Source organism: Etheostoma cragini, chromosome 11 (assembly GCF_013103735.1).
Source record: "Etheostoma cragini isolate CJK2018 chromosome 11, CSU_Ecrag_1.0, whole genome shotgun sequence".
NCBI lineage: Eukaryota > Metazoa > Chordata > Actinopteri > Perciformes > Percidae > Etheostoma > Etheostoma cragini.
The window spans coordinates 16,048,535-16,071,305 of NC_048417.1; the positions used below are offsets into that span (position 1 = coordinate 16,048,535).

Below are 22,771 nucleotides of genomic sequence, written 5' to 3' on the forward strand. Positions count from 1 at the left end.
TGCCCAGATCAACTGTGGGTTTGAATGGGTTAACACTTCTCAAACTACTTGGCTTAGCAACCCAGCCTGATTCAACCCAGTTGGGACTAGGGTTGATTGCATTGTGAATTGCACACAACCTGGGTCGCCAACAGTTGGGGAAGGACCAGTTACGTGATTGGTTGGAAATGACAGTGGGCAGTCTTCACAGGTCAATATAAATTTGTCTCACCGTGCTTTACACTGGGTTTTCACCAAAGACTGTATACAACTAGTTGTTTTAAAGGCAGCAGAGTGGAGTTATAACAGTAATATAAGTGGAGAACATATTTCCAAACAGTCCGCTGACAGCGAGTGCCCAGATGTTCACCACTCTGCCCCGGTCTCGAAAGTTGACTCGTAAACATATGAAAAGTTTTATTCTCTCGGACCCACCAGACACCCGTCTGCAGACTGCAGTTCAATGCGGCTGCTGGGTAGCATGAATCTCTCTCTTTTTTTTTTTAAATGACTTGAGAAGCCCACAGCAAAGCCCAACTTCACTTTTTTTTACTACAATAAATGTTTTATCCTGGTCTTAAAACGGTCATAATATCGATATTAACCTCCCAGTTCAGCTTCTGCAATAAATATTCAGAGGAGGAGAAAACGGCATGAACAAAATCAGTGTTTGACGATTATTTATTTGTGCTTTAGAACGTAATCTCTGCAAAACAAACACAAAATAAGATGTATTTCTCTCTCCCTACCGTACAATGACAGATTCAAGTAGCTGCAAAACAGTTAGTTTGTGTGGTATCCAGCTGGACTGGAGTATGGGATGTCAGCTGTTCACTGAATATGACGTGTAAAGCCCAGCCCATTTCTAGCACTTAAGGTAACTGTTATGCATTGCTGCGAGGTTGTGACCCAGGTGATCTCTGAGGGGCCAAACGGAAGTACTTTTTGGCACATGTTTTGCATTGTTTTAGCCGATCGTCAAAACAAATCCTGTAGACGCACGGCCTGAAGAAGCACCTTTTTAAAACCTGGTCCCAGGGTGAAAACAAATCTGAAAACGGTGTGTCTTTGTTTGGATGGAGAAGCCGTATACTTGCGTATCGTTGATGTCATCGCCACACCCCTCGACCTCTAGCCTTCAACCTCTTAGCCCGCAACAACGTCTCCTAACAACAAGGGCAAACTACGTGCTGGTGTTCATTCTGGCGAAGATATTGATCCTACTTGAGTTACTAGGGCAAAATATACGGTCTGTTTGTATACAGCGGGCAAGCTTTACGTGCATGCTCCGCCTCTTTTTCTCTGTTTTTTGGTGAATTTCTGTCGCAGAAACAGTGCTGATAAAAGGTTGAGAACAGGAGATGATGAAGACTTAAAAGATGACGAATCGAAGGATTTCAGATCATTTGCAGCTTTGTTCAAACTGAACAAACTTTCATGACACAATGAGCCGACTCTGTACACACACGGATGTAAATACAAGAGTAACCAATGACCATCAGAATAACTGCGTTTTAAATACTGTCTATTTTATATAGTTCTATCTATATCTATTTCTGTGAAATGGAATTACCTTTGAAATGACTCCTTATTTGTGAGACACTTCTACTCGTTTACACATTCTTATCTATTCTTGCACCCTAATGACCACTACATGCTGACTCTGCCCTGTAAGCTCCCTATGAAGGGTTAACTACATTTTAAGTCTTACATGCATAAATATCAATCTATCAAGCGCCACCTATAGGCCTGGACAATGGAGTAGTGTATTCAGTCATTTACAATTGGATCCTTTTGGATGCACATATTCTGAAAACAATGCTAGTATTAAACATGTGAAATTAAATATTAACTTTTTAAACCATAATATTTCTGAAACCTGAAGTATAAATTCAGTAAAAACTTCAATCTACAAATTGCTCTTAAAAAATGTTGATGATTCTATAGACATAACTCTTGTCATGCCATATTCTTAATAAAAGGAAAATTACAAAAATATTGAACGACCCTTATGATGCACATTGCATGGAGACTTTTTTGAACATGATGGTGTTAACCTGTCGGCATATGTCTGAGAAAAATCAGCAGCGAAACAAAATAGACAAGAGGGGACAGAAACAGCTAGAGAGCTTTCATTTTGAGGTGTCTTCTACTTTAAGTGGACATGAGGTGTGAATGCATTGACATTTCCTGGGGCTAAAAGGCTAGTTTCCACAGTAACACTTCTATCCCAACCCTCAGACAGCGGAGACGAACACTGGCTGAGCCAATAAGCCTCACAGACAAACGCGGACCATTACACTTTAATTCATTTAGATTGGAAAAAGTACATTCCAACATCAGATTATTATTTATCATCTACACTACAATAAGAAATCAATATTAAGCAAAACAGTGATAGTGATTAGTCCCCGGCTCTGTTCAAATACTAATGAAATGCATTCAGCGATGAAATGGTGAATAGGCAACAAATGAGAAAAAAGTGTAGCATTAATATTCCCGGTGCATATGGACATTTACAGACCCCCGTAGGCATTGATGGGATCGACAATAAAAGATTAATGACCATTGTGGAAATTCGCTAAGTTCCACTATGCAATTAATAAGCCATGAAACACATTACTAAATTCAATTCATGATCTGGTCTCTGCTGAAGATGCTTCAAGGATGTGGACTAAACAAACCAAAGGGGTCCGAGAGGGATCCTTTTGCTCCACATCACTGATGGTGTTGTGTATGAGTTGGCCCGAAATAGCTTAGATAAATATTTAAACAAGAATACGCCCAAGGCTGCTGTTAGCAATGATTATTGAGGAAATGTAAAACATGCCTGCACCGCACACGCACGCCTGTACCCCGCGTGAGCACGCACACACACACAAACACACACACACACACACACTTCCTGCCAATATTAAATTAGCATTGAGCTGAACAGTTAAGCCTTACTTATTTTACATGTCACTACGTAATATATATGTGATAGTGAACAGAACCGTATAGTCCTCTAGCATTTAGTGTAGACCCTGCAAGGTAAACCAACAATATGTAAGCAGATTTATGTCCAACGGTGGTTACTGATCACTGACTATAAGTCTTCAAAAGGTCCAAAAAGATGTAATCAGGGTCAACAGAAATTAATTACTTAGTGAATGTACGCTAGCTTCATTACTAGACAGAGAGCCATAGGTTGCTTCAAACCTGCAGAGAAAAAAACCTAAACAAGTCTATGTATTTTAGTATTGGATTGGATATGATATCCAGAGCAGCAGGTGTCCCCGAGATAGTGGGTGGCCTTGTGACCCCATTACAGTAAAACTCTATGGAGTAAGCAGTAATTTGTTGTTCTTGTTCCACATTAATTGTTTGACAAGTGATTCTTAAAATTACCAATGAGTGAGTGTAGAGGTCACAAAATATGATCTGAATGCATATACACATGGTAAAAATTAACAGTAAAAAGAGATGTTTGTTAGGAACAGAGATCGCTATCCAATCATTTTAGTATATGAGTTGACGTACCTGCAGTTTTCCAAGGCAGGGATTTCTCAGACGAGCTGTAGGGGGGAAACAGGAGATGGAAAAAGTGAATACATACACCACAGTAAATGACATGAGTGAAATCATCATGAAGAGACACCATTCAGCCTGCATCGTTTTCTTGGGCCTTTCACTAAAGGGTGACCGATGGTAAGTAGAGGTAGACCGATAAGTGTTTTTCTCTGGTCCATGCTGATCTTTAGAAATCAGGGTCAGCTGATAAAAGCCGATAAATTATGCCGATTTATTTTCGCCAATGTGTACTTGTTTTTAAACCTCTATTTGAAAGACAAAATGTAACACTAACAATAACTTAACATAGACAAAATGTATCAACAAAAATATTTACTCAACACTTCACCAATCTGCACTTGTATACTTAAATTAGAAAGGTATTATGTAAAAACATATTGTATAAATAATGTAAAAAATATATAAATAAATGAAACCGGTCAAATACAATTTTCAATGTAAAAATAAAGTTTAGTGCAATTAGCAGCATTTATCAAATTTCTGAGAACAAAATCTGCAAACTTAATAAATAAAATAAGTTAACAATTTTTACAATAGTACTAATACAGCACTTTTACATAAAAAAATCAAAGTGGATCTTTACATCTGCCCTGAAGAAAAAAAGAAAAAAAAGTAAGCAAAAAAAAATGAAGAAAACATATTTTAAAAAGAAATCGGCCAATGTTGAGTATGTAAAAAAAAATGCCCAAAATCGGAATTGGCCGACCACTAATGGTAATCACTGTGTTTGAAATAGAAAAGCTAGGAGGTTCAGAGTTAACCACCTAAAAGCCGTTGTAGTGTTTAAAATTGATATAAAGTCAATTCCGGTCATCTCTGCTAATCAAGACATAAAGTCCCCTTTGGTGACAGCTAGTGTTTTGTTTTAGAAACTGTAAGCACTGACAGAAAAATCTATTAATATGGGAATGGGAAGCTGCAGCTTTAATAAACATGTTAAGCCAAAAGTTACAAATGGCCAGGGGATGGGATACATCCTGATGGGAGCTGAAACCGATCACAGACAAATGAGGCAAGCTCCTAGAGCAAATCAGCGGTAATCATACAGTACATTCACACACACTTAGTGTACAAGCCCAACGTGACATCTGAACCTAATCTTGACATGCATGCTAGTGTATATCTCAGCACACAGAGAGAGTCTCAGAATGAAGGACAGTCTCCACAGGATACTGGTCACAGTCTGTGACTATTACTCAGCCACAACACTGAGGATACCAAGTGGCAAAAACAGAAAGGATCTAGTGTGGGGGTGATTGATGATGAATCGTCCTGGGTCAGTGGGTGAAGGAACATACTTAATGGCAAACTCAGAGCAGGAAAGCATCAGACTAGATTATGGCACAAATCCATTCAATCCATTGGTAATAAATTGGTATGGATGTTTCCTCTGAGAAAAAAAACATCTCTTATCCCTTTGGCCCGAGGCAACTAGTACTGTCAGTAGGAGAGCTACAAGGAAGATGCAAACTCCAAAAGGTTAGCTGGAGTTTTACAAGCATGCATATGTAACCGTTCCAAGTACGGGCAATGTCGCTGTAGAAGAAGAAGTATACTTTTTTTCCTTCTCTTTCTTAAAGCCTACCTAAAAATGCTTCTAAAAATGTAAGTTAAACTAAACGATAAAAAAAAAAAAAAAACATAGCTTAAATAACCCTTGTGTTGTCTTACCGTCAAAATTCACATTTTTGTTGACGCTTTCTATCAATGTTTTTTTTAATTTTCTTACGTCTTACTTTTGACGCTTTTTTTCAATGTTTGTTACTTTTTTGACGTTTTCCACACTGAATATCACTTACTTAATAATTTTAGTTTTACAGTTATTTTTCGAATTTATAGTCAATAAACCTCATTTATAGGAAATTGTACCTAATGTTTGAGTATAAAAAAGCAGATATTAGGAATTATTTATACTAAAATTAAAGGAATGGATGTTGATGGATAATCACAGACTGGAATATGTCAACTTTTACTCAATACTATTTCAAATGCTATAAAATTAAATAAGACATTCCAAAATAAATGAAAGTAGAGATTTGTACTTGCCAAAGAGCGTTGTGTGGAATCAATCATGTTATTTGAGGTAATTTAAAAGAACATTGATATAGGAAAACGGGTCAATTTGACCCAAGAACAACATAAGGGTTAAAAAGGGCACTAAACAGCTCAGATGTATCACACAATTAGGGCTGGGCACCGAACGTCAATACTTTATGGCACCGAACGAAATACTTCGACCCTAGTAGTATTAAAAAAATACTTATCTTTCGGTACCAAATTTCGGTACCTGAGAGCGGGTGATTGCAAGTTTATCTGTCCTCTCTGCATATTGACAGAGAGCAGAGCTCCGACACGCACACACACACACACACACACACACACACACGCTGTATTTCTACAGATTTACTGCTTTTAAACCAGCTGTTAAAGGTCTGTGTCATTATGCAGTTTGCACTAAAAAGTCTTTGTTGTTTACATTCCTTTGAATTTCACTTGATTCAATATTAGCCTGTACACAATGTCATCTGTTTATTTATTATTTATAATATGTTCATGTTGTGGCAAAAAGATTTCTCTTTTTGTGTTAATTTTAGCCAAATTCAGATTGATACTAATCCTGAGTATCTGTCTAACGCACCCCTTTTTGTGTTTAATGTCTTGTCTGTGTTGATGTTGAAATGGATTAATAAACATATGCCATTGAAAATAGTATCATTAAGGAACTGGCATCGAAACTGAGGTATCGAGGTGCCGAGCCCTACTCACAATGCAGTGTGATCTTTCACAGTCAGGAACTAATTTTTGTAATTATTCCAACCACATTAATACAGCACAAATGCAATGTTAACTAAATAGAAAAATGTGTGTCCATCCCACGTTTTGGATCCACTCCAAAATTTGACGTGTTTATATTTTTTCATGGGATAATTATTGTAAGGCAAAAAAAGAAATTGCAGAACAGCCATGGATCCACTCCCAAATTTGATGGGTCCTTCTTTGGTCCAAGATACACCCTTTCCTTAAGTTTATGAAAATTGGGTGAATAGGTAAGTAACCAAACCAAAAACATAACCTCCTTGCAGGAGGTAAATAAGTCTAAATCCTTCTAGATCTAAACAAATGTTTTATATTTTTTCAAGGGTTAATTATTGTAAGGCAGAAAAAGAACATGCAGAACAGCCATGCGAGCCGTCTAATAATAGCCACCTAATGATTCCAACTCATGTACCTTTGAAATATTTTCCCGACAAAAGAAAAAGTGATTGACGTTCTCTAAGCCATTTTTCCAAGGCTTGGGTGTTAAGACAGACAGAGGCAGAGCAGGAGACCCTGTGTTCCCACACTTGTTTCCAACCTTTTCTCTTCAGTATCCTCTACCTGCTGGCCATTACTATCAAAAATCCAATGTTGCAACTGCTGCTATTTTTCAATCTAAGGTGACGCTTGAGCTTTAAGAAACATGGCTCTCTGAATTTTAATGAGCACACAAGCAATTAAAAAGAGGAAGTTGGGCGAGTTGTGCTCCACTGAACCAAGGTAGATCAAGTAGAAGAATGGCAACCATAATGATGATGCACCATGCTTGCTGCATTCAGACCAGCAGCTGGGTGAAGGCAGCGTGAAAGAGATTGTAAAACTGCAGTTGCTGATATACAACAGGCCTAAACCTGACACGACACTTTAATTTCCCATCAATCCCTTTGGCTGGGTAGAGGTTTCCTCTTTTAGGAGTTTTGCCAGAGGTCAAATTTGATGACCACCCTCTAGATGCTTGCAGAAATGAAGGGGGTGGTCAACTTTGGAGGTATCATGAAATGTAAGGAATCTCATCACTACCCTTAAGTGCGCTGTCACCTCGGCCGTCATCCCGCTGAGCCATTGAGCCAAGCAGTGTGAGCTCAATGGTTACGGCTAATCTCCATTCACACACAAATCTACAGTGAAAGCCAATTTAGTGGACCATCTCTGGCTTTAAAAAAAAGGTGTGAAAATTGTGTTACATGTTTTCTTTAGGAGTTCCTAGGAGGTGGTGGATGGCTACCGGCCCCCCAGTGGGAAGACTGGCTGCATTTACATTTACTTTGAAAATGGTATTATATCTCTCGGCAGAAACTGGATTTCTAAAAAAATCATGTCAACGGAAAAGTTGGCTCAGAATGGCATTACAAAAAAATCTGGATAACAGAGATAGATTTCTGCTGGAGAGCCAATTAATAACCCATTATTCAACCCTTAACTATGTTTCTGAGAGGTCTTGCCTACCAAAAAAACAACACACCAAAATATAGATTTTTTAAAGATTTTTCAGCTGCAACTAAAAACATTAACCTAAATTGGGATGCACAGTTAAACAGTGTACTCTTTATAAGATTTGAACACAAAGGTTTATTTCTGTGTGAATATAAGCTGTACAGTTGTTTTTCAGTCAAGTAAAGCCTTGAGGCGGCAATAAGAAATTCCTCTAAGATAGATAATAGGCTAATACAAAGTACCGTACTACCCCCTTTTTGTGGGCCAAGAACTACATTTAGACCCTGATTTTTTTCATTTAAAACACAGGTTTAGTACCTGAGTTGCTTAAAAAGTTGTTTCCGCTGAAAATGGCAATTTTTCAATTGTGCGTGGTAGGTAATTTATTTTAAAAAATCATCTTATCCTGTGGGACTGCATTAGGTAATGCAAGCCAAACAGTTGGGGGCAGGCGTTGAAGCTTTGACAAATTATTTTTAGGAAAGACACAAGCATCTTTTAATGGTATTTTCCCTTTTTCCCCCATTTTCAGGCCAGGTTATCTAGTCAAGGGGGCAAGATTTTTGGCAAAGAGCAACACAGAGCACAACACAGACTATATATTTTAGCAAGAAATGTATGCGCAGTCTTTGTTCCACACAAAAGTGTTAGGTAGCCCTATGGAGTCAGCATTTTTCAGCATACAAAAGGAATCTAAAAACGTCTACAAAAGAGAAGAAAATGTTTTTTTCACTCCCTATTTTCAAACATCGCCATCACTCAAAACATCTAATGCTGACGCAAGAGTTTCTCTCTTAAGGAAAGTATTGCTGTTACTCAGTTAAGCAAATGTTCATAACAAAGAGGAGCAGATAAAAAAGCAAGGCTTCTTAGTAATATTATCTTTTTATTTTAAATGAATGCATATACCAGGAAAAAGAGACTCTATTGTCGTCTCTATTAATATGCCGCTATTTGAGAAATTAAACGTAATATAGTGTAGTTGTGTTATGAAAAGTTTAAAAATGAAGCAAGGGTTAAACTCAATATCATCCATCAATATCAACAATAAAACCATTGTTACATTTTCCAGTAAGTCTTTGCAATGACCTTGTAAAGACATAATAATGTCAATGATGTAGTAGTCCCAACGAGCTGATGATTATTATTATTTCAGCTAATTTAATTATTATGGCAAATGTTTACTAGAGGTCAAATCCATGTTCCATATTTTCTGGCATTACACGTGTCTTGTTCACCAACAAGGCTGGTTTTCCTCTTTTGACTAAATGTTAACTGATGCCACTAATGGACTAATGACAATGAGCTGAACGCTGCACAGATTTGGCTGCTGATTTTCACTGTGACCGGCAAACAGAAAACAACCCTTTGCTTTTAGAGGTAGTAATATTGTTTAAAGAAAAAGTACTTGTATCTCGAAATATGATCACTGGTGTGTTTGGATACACTAAAATTGAGGTCTAAAATTATAGTACTTCTAAAAGAGAAAATTTAAGTACATATTGTATAGTGTCAGAGATCTGATGTCTAGACCTTTTTGCCAGCACTTTGAAGGTGCTCTATACCCGCGCCTCTCTAAAAGGGGGAAAGGGGAAATTGACACTCTTACTCGTGACTACCACAATCCGCTGGTACTAGATGTTTTTTTTTTGCAGGTATGCAGGCTTGAGTGCTATAATGCATAGGGCTTATTATTACAAAACCAGAAGAGACCACAGAGAGCCATTACAGCCTCTATTCAGACCAAGTGTCATGTATCCAGATATATCCCAATTGTATCATGGTCCATTGCAGAACAAATGTGGCCCAAACCTGGCATCAGGTGACCATTTAGGAATACTTTGAACAATTAGATAGTTTTTTTTTTAACATTGGATAACTTATATATACAGCCGGGAGCAAGGAGAAAAGAAAAAACTGCCAAACTGAGCTGATTAATTCCAAGTCTGACCATAATCCTTATATTAACGACCTCAAGTGTAATCATGAACTTTCCAATGAGACATAACACATACGACTAAAACAGCTATGCATCAGTGTGGGTTGGCTAACCATCAGTAAAATAAACAAACACACACACAATACAACACTGCTTTGCTAGAAATCAAAATGTCTGGCCTTAATGGAAGCAAATAAGCAAAAGCAACAAAAAACATAATTGTATTAACAGTGCCTGAAAATTCTGACCATTAAGCCATCTCGTAAATGTCACAGTCTATTAACCTCTATTGTAATTTCCCTTGCCACTTTAAGGAATTACATTATTAACCAGAACTGAAAGATGTTCCACATATTACTTAAGTCCAACTACAACTGAAAACAGTGATGCATCAATGCACGTTACAAGACACACACAAACCACATTACTACGACTTGTTTTTATGTAAAAATACAGACATACACGTCAAGACTATGTTTATCTAAATCTTTTGACATTGGAGGTAATATACGATCGGTGTCACCCCTCTTCACAGAAGCTCTGTGAAGCCCAATGGGATATTGTACGTGGTATTGAGCTGTACAAATGAACCTGACATGTCTGAGCCACAGCAGACAGGACAGAATGTGTGGTCACTGAAGTGTGATGATCAAGCAGCCTTGTGTCTTAGCTGATGAAATGGGAATGCGTTCCCAGGACTTAGCAACGCAGCACTTCAAACCACACTCCACTATTAAGCACATTGAAAATGCACATGCACATTTCGTCACTGATTCAAAAAAAATAGGCTTAAGATTTTCTTAAGATTAAGATTTTTCATGAAAGTCAGTTGTTTACATATTTTAATTGGAGCTCAACATAAAAGTGATAAAGAGACAAATTCCTGCACATATAAATTAAACCACACTTTTGATGAGCTACAATAACACTGGAACAATTCTGTCTATTTCTAAATAACAGGACAAGAGGGGTGATTTTTAGATTTACAGCCCATCATATTTGAGCATTCTGGGATGCTCTATCACTATGCCATAAGGTTACACTATGGAATATGGTCACTGCTGTGAAGGATGAAAACACCATGTGTTGGGTTGTGGATCCATGTGTGTATATGTGTATGTGTATCTTCTCATTACCTGCTGCTACCAGTGCCTGGCGACTCAGCCCCGAGTCTGCATCTTTCCAGCTGATTGGCCACAATCTGCCTCTCCACTTCCAGCTCCCTGGTTAGCCGCTCAAACTGGAGCTCCTGCACATAAACAAAAACAACAAAAAAAGACAAGGGACAGGAGGTCAGGAATACATAATTATAAGAGAGAGCTTAACATACTTCTATATGACAAACGTGAAGTCAACACTAGGGAAAAAAATTGATTGTTTGACAAATAGCTCCAACACAACAGTGTTGTGCTTCACCAAGTGATAGGTGACACAAAATAGAAGCTTAAGACACGGCAAACAATAACTTAATTCCAAATACAAATGTTAGCTTAAATAATAGAGACCATGTTCATCCCTATTCACACACATAGGCTATATGGTATTTCCATTTCTCCAGCCCACACAGAGAGATTAGCACCACTTCAGTGGGTAATATTTAGCCTTGGTGGCACTGTTCCTATGGGTGTCGAGTAGAATTTATGATTTGACTAATTATTTAGCCCGCGCAGGGCTAGCTCCAAGCACTGCATCATGACACTCATAAGACACACACAGGGTCTTTTTTTACACAGAAAATTGTTTGCACAGTATGTACACACACACACAGAATTTAGAATTATCCTTTTTACTCACCCACACCACTAACAAGGCAGTATAAAGAATATCTGCACCCTAGCACCAGCACTCATGTGTTCCCTGCAAAAAAGGCCTCACTCACCATAATTCTATGTGTATATATATGGCAGGATCATTGTCCTGCTAGCCTTAGTTGTCCAATGTAATGTCCATTACCATTGGCAATTGCATTCACAGCCAGCTGCATTCTCACACCCACACAAACCCAGACAGATTTGAACCGAGTCTTTGCTTCTTTTGTCTGATGATGTTTTGTCACTCTACAACACTAAGACCAGCCTATTTTTCACACCTACTCTCTAATCCTCCCTGAGGGGGAACTGAAATGTCCCTTCACTTTATTGTAGACATGCTCTACTTCCCCCTCCCCCAAACTACTGCTTTATAACCTCTAGTGCTCTCCTCTCCTGTACCTCAGTTGTAGATATGTGAAGCTTAACTGCAGTCAGAGGGAAAAATGCTAAGTTCTAGTTCCTTAATAATGTTGCTTTCATGTGGCTGAGATACAAGTACAGTGCCATGAGCAACCCTGATTACATCTTGTGCTGCGCATATGCAAAAAAAGATAAGATAGAACTTTATTAATATCCAAGAAAATATTTGTGACCAAGATGATTGATAGTGAAATGGACATACCATACAGAGTATAAATAAACTAAAAAGGACATCATTTCATGGAAGACATTGTGACTTTCTAGATGTGGTGTGGCTTTACTCGCTCGTAACATTTCCATTTTGCAATATTCAAATCCACTAACATTATAGGTCAAAATTTGTCAACATTTTAATGTGTAAACCAATTTTTTACTGAACAACAGTGCAGCTAACAAGGCACCACAGATCTCCATTACAGATAAACAATTTACTGTTGGAGAAACACTTGAGAAAGCAGAGTAATTTCCCTGTATACCCAAAAATTATTGAGCAAATTCCATTTTCACTTAGATCCTTTTTTTTTTAAATTAATTGATTATTAACGTATCAGAATTGAGCATCGAATCGTTCTAGGGAATCAAGATAGTGGCCACAACGCTGATTTACTTAGAAGAAAAAGAAGAAGAAATGGCATCAATCTTCTTTGTGACACAAGACTCCCCACTGACTGACTTAGCCACATGGAAATTGCCAATTTCAACCTTTCATTCCAAACAATCAAACCTCTTTCTATTTTTGCTTTTCTTGAGACAGATGTGGCTCAGTATGAATAATCAAAATACTTACAGTATTTTTTTCCTTCTACCCTACATATGTGCAAACTGTCAAAAGGGAGAAGGGCATATTCAATTCATTAGCTGCTTTTGACAGAGCATTCATTTAAAAAAAATTGGTCATGAATTTTTAGTTTTTGTTTTTTTAAATCAAGAAATCTTGAGATCTGAACTCTTGGCCCTGCACAAACTCCTCATAGAAACAGAACCTAAATGTGACAAACAATAAGAACTATTCTCTCACTAAGCCTTAGTACTGAACCCTACTAAGTGACGCACAATGTGGCAGTGCTAGTCGGAAGATTGTTTCCCACGAGAAACACTCATAATATTGAACTTTGTGACACCATTTCAGCATGCATACGTGACAATGACTTTACGGTGGAAACAAGGGATAATACTAGACCTTCAATGTATAAGAGAGATTAAGAGAGGACAGTGAATAGAAATGACAAGCGGCTGAGCCAGAGAAAAACAATTCAAACACTAGCTTGAATTATCTGAAGTTCGCTAAAAACAAATCATGCCAATGAAGCTGGTTAAAGTGTGTTTCCATCTGACAGCTCTAAAGCAAATAAAAACCTGCGCGTAATGACATCACATGCTGTTTTGCGATCAAATTGTTATATTGAATTGATTTTAGAGATTTTACGGTGTTGCCATTCATTTTCACACTGAAACATTTGCGAACAAAGTTTTGCTAGTCAAAATGGATGGTGCCATCTACCAACACATGATCAATATTGCACTAGTTGTAATAGTGCTTATGGGCCAGCTGATACAGCTTGACATATCAAGCTGTAATAAGAAAACAACGACATCATCAACACATTGCTATGATGATGCAGATGCAACTTGGCTTTTATTTTCCCTCCGGCACCGCTGCGAGACACGTCTCGCTGTTTGTGCGCCTTCCATTTGCCCCGGAGGACTTCCCACGGCTGTTGGCCATTTCCTTTCGGAAGTCTCTGATTAATTATGGGATTTCTTAGATTTCAGCGAATGACGTTTCCATCAGCGTTTATTGCATAAGCCGTATATCGATCAAGATAAAATCCGATGAGACTGAACATATTTCCTTTTTGGTGATATTTATGAAATTCCATTGAATTTCCATAACATACTTTTCATTCGATATTACTTAATTTTGATTAAAAACGTGTGGATGGAAACATAGCTACTGTCTACTTGATGCAAATCTGGAATTCCTCAGTGTGTGATTCTGCCACCAATGTGCAAGAGACAGAAGTTGAGGTAAAAGTGATTAGAAAGGGGAATAATCCATATGGACACACAGATAACAGAAGAAGGATACTAATATGGTGTAAGTATACGTGGACATAGATATGGATTTTCACTCATCCCTAAACAAACACCCAGATATACAACTAAAAAAATCCAAGTCACCTTGCATATGTAAAGCTTATTGAGTTACAGTATGAATGTCATGTATGAATTTGCAGCAGATGCTTATGAAAAATAAGACAGACATAACGTTGTTTACTATCTAAACAAAGACGAAGATTTCCTGCTCTTTTCCAAATGTCACTATTCTTGGCCATCATTTCTGTGCCTTCATTCTTTTAAGCTCATAATCCAATTGTTTTTTTTGGAAGTGGGTCAAGTTGTTAAGTCCGGCAACTTCATCTCAGCCAGTGCTTCTCATTACAAAGTGATGCATGCAAGGCACAAGAGAAATAAACAGCTATGCCTTTCTTAATACTTCCCACAAAGAGTGGCTGTCCTTCAATTCAAATGATTCGATGGTCTGTGATGTTGATCAAGCACAGCAAAGAGCCATCTGTTGCAACCATAAGGCTCTAAGGTCTCTGTCACTACTGATCTTCAGAGCTGCTCCAGGCATCCTGCCTGCATGCTAGAGCTGGGCCATATATTGGTATTGTATCGTTATTGTGATATGAGACTAGATATTGTATTTGATTTTGGATACGATAATACTGTCATATGGCATAAGTGTTGTCTTTTCCTGGTTTTAAAGGCAGCATTACAGTAAAGTAATATCATTTTCTGACCAGACTTACCAGACTGTTGTAGCTGTTCTATTATTTGCCTTTACCCACTTAGTCATTATATTCACTACTGATGATTATTATAAAAAATCTCATTGTGTAAATATTTTGTGAGGCACCAACAGTCAACATTACAATATCGTTGTGGTATCGATATCAAGGTATGTGGTCAAAAAATATCGTGATATTTGATTTTGTCCATATCGCCCAGCTCTACTGCATGCCCAACCCAACCCTGCTGTTTTCTTTTCATAGAGAGTCATGGAGAAAGTCCAAAGCTTCCTGCTCCATCCTCCAGGTCTTTTCTATTGCTTGACAATTTTGCTGCAGCCCTGTTTTCGGTTTGCTATATATTGTCATGTATATTTAGATCGTTGTTTCCATTAAATGTATTTTTTATCATTGGTGCACAGTTTTCTTATGGGGGGATGGCTGACACGTTTTAGAAGCAATAGAATGGCAGGAGGCCTACTCTGTCTGATCTTGTAGCCAGCCATGAAACGACAATGCACCCTTTCTGTCATGCTGAGTTTACTGGCCTCTCAGGTGGCATTGAGGATTCTTGCCATGATGCTTTACTATCACATCTTAAGGGTTTAAAAAGGTTTTTAAGCTTTTCTTCTCTCACACACATTTTAATAGACTTTTTTTATTCTCAACAACTCATTGAGAATAAAAATGAAGATATAGCTAATATCCATAATTAGCTTTTGATAGTACAGAGACATGTGCCAAAATGGGCCCTAGATGAAAAAACAGGGACAAGGATCACACTCATAAATGGGGTTCATATTAGCCATGGAGAGAGAGTACTCACTGCTCTGTGTAATTCATTTCACTGTCCATGCTTGGCCCCTACACAGAATGGGACACATCTATTCAGCATAACAATCCACTAAGTCAGACTGAGCACAGCAGTAATGACCGTTAAGCAAGGCCTATGCTTATTTAACGGGAGTGGGCGCAGCCTTGCACACTACTAAGCTTAGTGTGAAAAGTGAGGACAGAGACAATGGGTGGCTGGCTTTTCTGTACCAACAAGGCCTCGAACGCCTTTATTTGCCATTACAATGAGCCTGTTGGGCCTGATCTGCCTGTAGTCGCAAAGCTGAATCAGATCCTGTCCCCTTGTGTCCTCAGATAGGCCCTAAAGAAACAGATGACACATGGCAGTAGACCACGCTACCAATATACAGTGTCCCTTGTCATCTTTATGGATGCTGACAATACACACCCATATGAAATGCCTGAAGTGGCTTCTGCCTGCTGCTAGTTCAGCACTTAGACAAGGGTGAAGCATAGATAAGGGAGGGAGCTTATGCACACATAAACCCCAAATGTCATACATGGGATGTTCCGATCAGCTTTTTGACCCCCGAACCGATCCGCTTTTTTAAAATACTGAATATCTGCAGATACCCAGTCCTGAGCCAAAACTTATAGTTAACAGATAATAGAGCAACAAACTTTTTTTTTTTTTTGGTTAAAAAAATAACTAAGTGACGCATTGCACTTAGTAGTCAATCTTTGATTTTCTTACTGTGTTTACCGATGCCGGATCCAGGGAATAACGACCTGAAAGCGTGTTTTCCTGGTGGAATCAGGGAAGAGAATTTGAGTAATCCGCTTATGAAAAAAAAGGGTGACTAAGAATGAAGGAATTTTTTATTTGTTGCAGACACTCCAAAATGAGCCCTTTATGTCAGACATAGTCATACAGCTATATTAACATATACTGACACACACCCTAAAAAGCCCTACACCATCATGTGAAGTCAATTAAATAATATACAGTACAATAGAAATTAGCACAGAAAGTTGACCTTAAAAAAATATAGCAATAAAGAATACAATTATATAATATATTAAAGAGGTTCCTTATTTACCCTTTTTTTTTAAAAGTGTTTACATTTTAACCAGTAACAAAAGAGAGGCAGCTAATACAAATATAATATCAATAATCAGACACAGGACAGATTGTCTGTGATGCAATGAAAGGTCTCTCTGCACAAGTTTCAAACACAATAATTGGTCAACCAGCACATTTGAATTGATTCACTCAAAAATTCAATTCACTTGGACAACCAAAGAAAATATCAAAATGTGTCAGCATTTACCGTACCCTGCTTTACACTTCGGCGTACATTTCCACTTACAACTTTAAATTCTGGGGAATGTGACTACATTTTTCATTATATTTTGATGCATTTTTAAGGCTTTAGTGGGCAGGTTTGGGTGCATGAATGTAAAGATTGATTTTGGAAGATCTTACTCTCTTAAACCTGTTCAGATACACTTGAAAATACATGCTTTTCTGGCCTAAATTTTTACCCCCAAAAAAGTGATGCTGTTCCCACATACTTTGGCCCTCTGGGATTATCCTGAGGGTATTGGGAAGTTAACACTCTCAATTTGTTGTTTCTAGTGGAAGTGTGACACTAGGCCTTACTGACACAGAGCTAAACAGGTTAGAACACAGAATTTCTATTTCCGTCCAAGTAAATCATTTGTAAAATGAATAAAAAACACTACTGTAAGCATATCAAATGGGCTACATACAAAAATACTACCCTAGCCACATGTCTCAACTTAGAACAGAAAAAATCCAGAAAAAAATGACTCGGAAAATGGATTTTATATGAAATTATTTCTACAGGTATGTCTTTGCTTTTATCTTATTTCCTATTTCTAAAAAAGCCCCAAAAAGTGAAAAATATAAACTTCTGAAATATAAAAACACATCCACATCACTCACACACATACCTGAAACAACTGCATGCATAGATTTATAGGAATAAGTAATCATAATTTGATGAAATGGTGAAATGCCATAAGAAGGCCATTTTTGCTTTGACACAGCTGGAGACATCACAGGGTTAGTTTTTTCTGGCCATGTTTGATATCAATAAACTCGTCTTCTTAATGGCTACACAGGGATGCCAGTTTTATGACCTCTTTTATGAACTGGTGGGATATACTGTAAATTTTTCCCACGTGGGCCCAATAGGGACTGTGGGATTTGATTGGCTTGGCTCAGGGATATCTCGAGATAGACTGAAGCTTTTGGCTGGGAACAAAGTTCAGTGGAATCTGCAGAAGCCAGAGCGTCTAATGGTGTATGGAGTGACTTTGTAACGCGCCCAGGGATAAAGACACAAGCGATCAAAACCGAGAAATGATGCACTATCTAGATTTCTCTACGTCAAAACTTGGCCTGAAACTACAAGATTGTGAGGGGACCAGATAATTATGGATTACAAGGCTTGGATATTCTAATACCTTGGAGTTTTGGCGATGTAGGAAAAAAAAAGTTTTTGGCCCCCTTTACCGCTGTGATTAAAGACACAAGGAGACAGGTAGGAAAACACACTCGATTAGACTCGAATCTTTCTGTCTTTCTTTACTTCAGAACATGATTATAACCGCTGTAAGTCACCTTGTTGCTTTGTGTGTGGGCTCGATGGAATCATGAGACTTTAAGCTTTCAAATGATGTATGGCATGAGCGTGTCTATGACGGTAATATGCTTGCATTTATGAGGAAAGTCACCACTTCCTCAAACGGTCCGGGGACCGGGACCGTTGCTAGCAAGACGTTAAATCAATAGGAAATCTTAGGATTGGAATTGGATTCTGCTACAACGTTGTATTTATGTGATTTTAAAGAAAAAATATTGAGACTTGAAAGGTGGTTTCTAAATTAAAGTAGTCCTTTCCCTTATAGAAAAGATTGAGGTTATGGGTATTCATGGGTAGCTTATACCTATGGCGGAAAAAAGTATTAAAACATCTACACCTTGTAACAAATCACTCCACTTGATTACTGCTGTCTATTTGTATGTTTCAACCACATATAACACACACAGTATTTATTTGTATCTAGTGTGGTTGTTAAGTTACAGTTACGATTTGTGATACCATCCCTCTTACTGCCATGCCTGGACAGGAATGCATGTCCATGTCATAGGAGAGTCACCATGCATACAAACTAGTCACGGAACAGATGCATAATTTCCCCTCCAACATAATACATATCTCGTATGATGAATAAGCCTGTGATGCTGTGCTATTAATGTATAAAATTGTGCTTGGATATTTGTGGTTACTCAGTTTCTTCCTTTATGGGACAGAATCATTTCTGAGCAAAACATCAGGGATCTCTGCCTAATCCTTGGTATGCATCCAAATCCCAATTTTAATTAAAACTTGAGATCGTATCCTTTGTAGTTCTTGTTAGGTTGAGTACCAACCATGTTAGTCTGTAGCAAAGTGTGTTTTCGTAGTGCTGTGGTTTGGGCCTAGGCCTGGAAAGATAGGGCTGCATCCTCATTTCTAACGTTCGTTTTGCCTGACTATAGTGCAGAGGGCTTTTCCCCTTAACCAAAGATGAAAATCTACCAGAAACATGTTTGTTCATTAAATGGCAATGAGGCTTGACAGCTCTGCATCCTCGCTGCAGTGTGGCAGACCCATTCCTACGAGAGCCTGGCACTGCTGCGCACTGGGAGAATGACAGCAGAGGTTAAAGGATTGTTACGCCAACAGGGACAGGGACAGAAAAGCAGGCCAGAGGTGTGAGAAAAGAGAACAGGCCTCAAAACAGGCTGTGTGACCAGACCTAAAGGAACCATGCAGAGCAATCACTTTAAAAAACTGCCATAAAGTCACCTTGTTAAAAAGGTTTGATTGAACTGGCTGCAGTGTCATGACACCACAGAAGCATTACAATAACCACATTGGGAAAAAAGGCATTTAAAATACTGTAAAGTGGCTTGCTGAGGTAAAATATATACAGCTGCAGGCATCGCTATAGGTGAATCAGAGGGAGAAAATTGCTTTGGCACCCACAGCTGCACCAGAGCTTTTATACTGTATAAGCTTATAATCTGACAAGAGGTCACAAACAGAAATGTGAAACATTAGTCACTTTCAGATAATGGAAAATCAAGTTTATAATAGAACATCATTTCTGTCAGGATTTCTAATGCGGCATTAGAAGCATTTTCAGTGGGAAACTGGCAGAGCAGCTAAAATGGTTCTTTAAGTTCTTCTATTGAAAGTTAATTGGCATACTGCAGTTGTCGCAGTATGCCACAACAAGGTCGAAACAGGATGCAAAATCTGGGTTCTTATAAAATGTGGTTTTATGGTGCAGATAGGATTCATTATTGGCTCCTAATGTGTGATCATGTGTCACACCTGGTAACCTCCATGTTGTACTATTATACTTAAGCTGCTTATGATTTTGTATAATTCTGTATAAAAAAATATAGCATAATCTATTTCTCCTTGGCTGAATGTATTTTTCCCCCATGAAAGTCCATTTCCGGGTAGTTTAAAAAAAGGAATTCTATGTATAGACAATGCATTTTCTAAAAAACAAACTGGTGTCGAGTGGCAGGTCATTTTTATTTTAAGAATGATCTCCGACCCCAGCTTTAAGCGGTTCTAAAACAATTGAGACATGATGTGGAGAACTCAGATAACTTAGTGATAGACACGAGTTGTATCAAGACGATAGTTGCTGCACCCTATTAGAAAAGCACTGCAACTATAACAGTGTTCCCCAAACTTCACCCTTCCAAAAATAATTTTATGGTGGTGGCATTTCAGATAAAAACATGCTGCCAACACAGATGAGTCAGACGCCTGAGAAGACTCGTTTCCATATGTTTGAACATGAAAAGGAAGTTACAATTTGGGTTGATAATTAAAATGCCATTATATAAAACTGTCATTTGTGTGGTGAATGCTATTAAAAGGAGCTGTCATGTGCATTGGCAAGTGCAGCGGCAAGCACTTGCCACAAAAGAGATTGACAACAATAGAAAGGCTGTCAATAACCGCGACATAGAGGACAGAGGGGGAGAGTGAAAGAAACATTGCTCAACAGATGTCAACAATAACCTTAAAATTTGTTGATTTTCTTCATACATTTGTTTATTCATTTTGGCAGCCTTTTACAAGTTATCTAAGAGTTGCTGATTTTTTCCGTAGCCCTTGGTGGGGCGGTAGTTTGGGCAAACAGAAGAAACAGGGTTACATGTAAAGGCTATTCGCTGTTCTCTAACCATAAATCATCAATGTAAAAGCCTTTGCATTTCTGCCTTATTAGCATTCATAGCATGCCAATCTATAATTATTATCACAATTTATGCAGCATTACTAGTAGAACTAGCAATACATGGAATAATGTAAAGTCCATTTTAAAATTCTGTGTAGCAGTAGACACAATTCCTCCTTTTAAAAATAACTTGACTTCCATATTAAACCTTCAAATGCATGTAAAAACTGATTATTGTGTTGGGCCAGGTCTGTCACATTTTGTTAGAAAAGATCTCTAATGTAGTGCTTCTAATCTAACGGCATTATCTTATCATTGGTGCTATAGCACATGTGTAAAAAGCCTGGATTCAAAAAGCAGTACTTGCAAATTACAAACGTCTTTCCCTAAATTTTAAAATCCAATATTTGTTTCCTTCACTTTGTACTATACCTGCTTTTGTTTTGTGCAGCTCCAAGCTGTTGAACCTCAACAGAAGCTCTTATGTGATGCTGTTGATAATAATGCCAAGGCTTACTGGCAGTAAATGAGAGGAACTCACAAAAGGCAATCGGAATCTCCTCCACTGGAACAAAAAACCCAAAATGCTGCAGCAGTGCAATCACAGAGCCGGTGCAATTCATGTAGACCTGTGAACGTACAATTCCACTGAGAGATCAATAGCGTTGTGTCAGACAAAAAAGAACATTGCTCCGGGGCCAAAATGCAGAGAGTAAGCAATCTAGAGACTGTCAATCTGGAGGTTGCTGTAGTGAACAAAGACTGCAGTGACTTGTGCAATTACCTCAGGATCAGTCATTTAGAGAAAGTCATCTGATAGATGTTTGGGCAGAGGATGAAACAAAGCCATAAACTTCATTGGTGATTCACCCAGTAAACTTCCTAAACTTCCTCAGTGGATGCATGCCATTCCAAGGACAGCCCAGGAGCATTTACTGTACTTCCACCTTTGTGAGTCCAACTCCTGCTCCCCAGTGGCTGGGTCCTCTGTGTGCGCAGTTGACTGTGGCAATGATTATAGTGATAATGATGAGGATGACAGTGACTGTGATGAGTATCAACAGACTAGTTGGGGAGAGATCTCCCAGGGCTGGGTTCAAAATGACAGCACTGTGCTGGGCCAGACGTACACACCATTCCTTTGACAACTCCTCTCCACCTTCTTTTCTGTTTTCCTCTCATTGACAGGCTCCTGCCGAAGCGCTTTGGAGACCCATTCACAGGTGACAGTCTCTCTGACTCTGCCTCTCTCAATCATGCTCACACTCTCACTTTTGTCCTTTTACCTTCACTCATCCCCCTCTGCACCCTCACTCTGTATCTGTAGCTGTATTTCCATCCACACGTTTTTATCCAAATTAAGCGATATTGAATGAAAAATGCCTTATGGAAACAGTAAAAGTCGATGTAATTTCATGAATATCGACTCAAAGGAAATACGTTCGGTCTCATCGTATTTTACCTAGACTGATATACGGTTTATAGGATAAATGTTGATGGAAACCGAATTTGCCGAAAAAATAATGAATTGAAATTAAGTTTTAGGTCATATTATGGTTGCAACCCTTTTTTAGTTAATTTCCGCCCTGTATTTCTGCTCTGTTTGAACACATGGCGGGTGTCAACAAAGACAGGTGTAAGTGGACAAACGAGGAGACGAGAGACTTTTTGAATTTAATTTACGAGCAAAATATAACAGCTATTATAGATAGCAAAAATTGAAGAAATGCTATAATTTATCAGGAACTCGATAGAAATAGCCAACAAAGGTTACGACAAGCCGTGGGAAGTCCTCCGGAGTACATGGAAGGCGTTCAAACAGTGGACATGTCTCAAAAAACAGTTGTCTTGCAGCGGCTCCGGAGGAAAATAAAAGCCAAGTTGCATCATCATAGCAATGTGTTAATAGCGTTGTTTTCTTATTATAGCTT

The 22,771-nt window shown here is 38.3% G+C and overlaps 1 protein-coding gene across 11 annotated transcripts in view; it reads right to left on the reverse strand.

The window, feature by feature from the left end:
• Nucleotides 1-22,771, reverse strand: part of pkp4 (plakophilin 4) — a 78,605-nt gene that overhangs the window by 34,497 nt on the left and 21,337 nt on the right. For all 11 annotated transcript variants that reach the window (XM_034886486.1, XM_034886484.1, XM_034886493.1 and 8 more), the window contains 2 exons: nucleotides 10,879-10,991; nucleotides 3,502-3,536 (listed from right to left, as the gene is read on the reverse strand). In XM_034886486.1, the coding sequence (XP_034742377.1) occupies nucleotides 3,502-3,536; nucleotides 10,879-10,991 (148 nt within the window). The remainder of the gene's footprint in view (nucleotides 1-3,501; nucleotides 3,537-10,878; nucleotides 10,992-22,771) is intronic.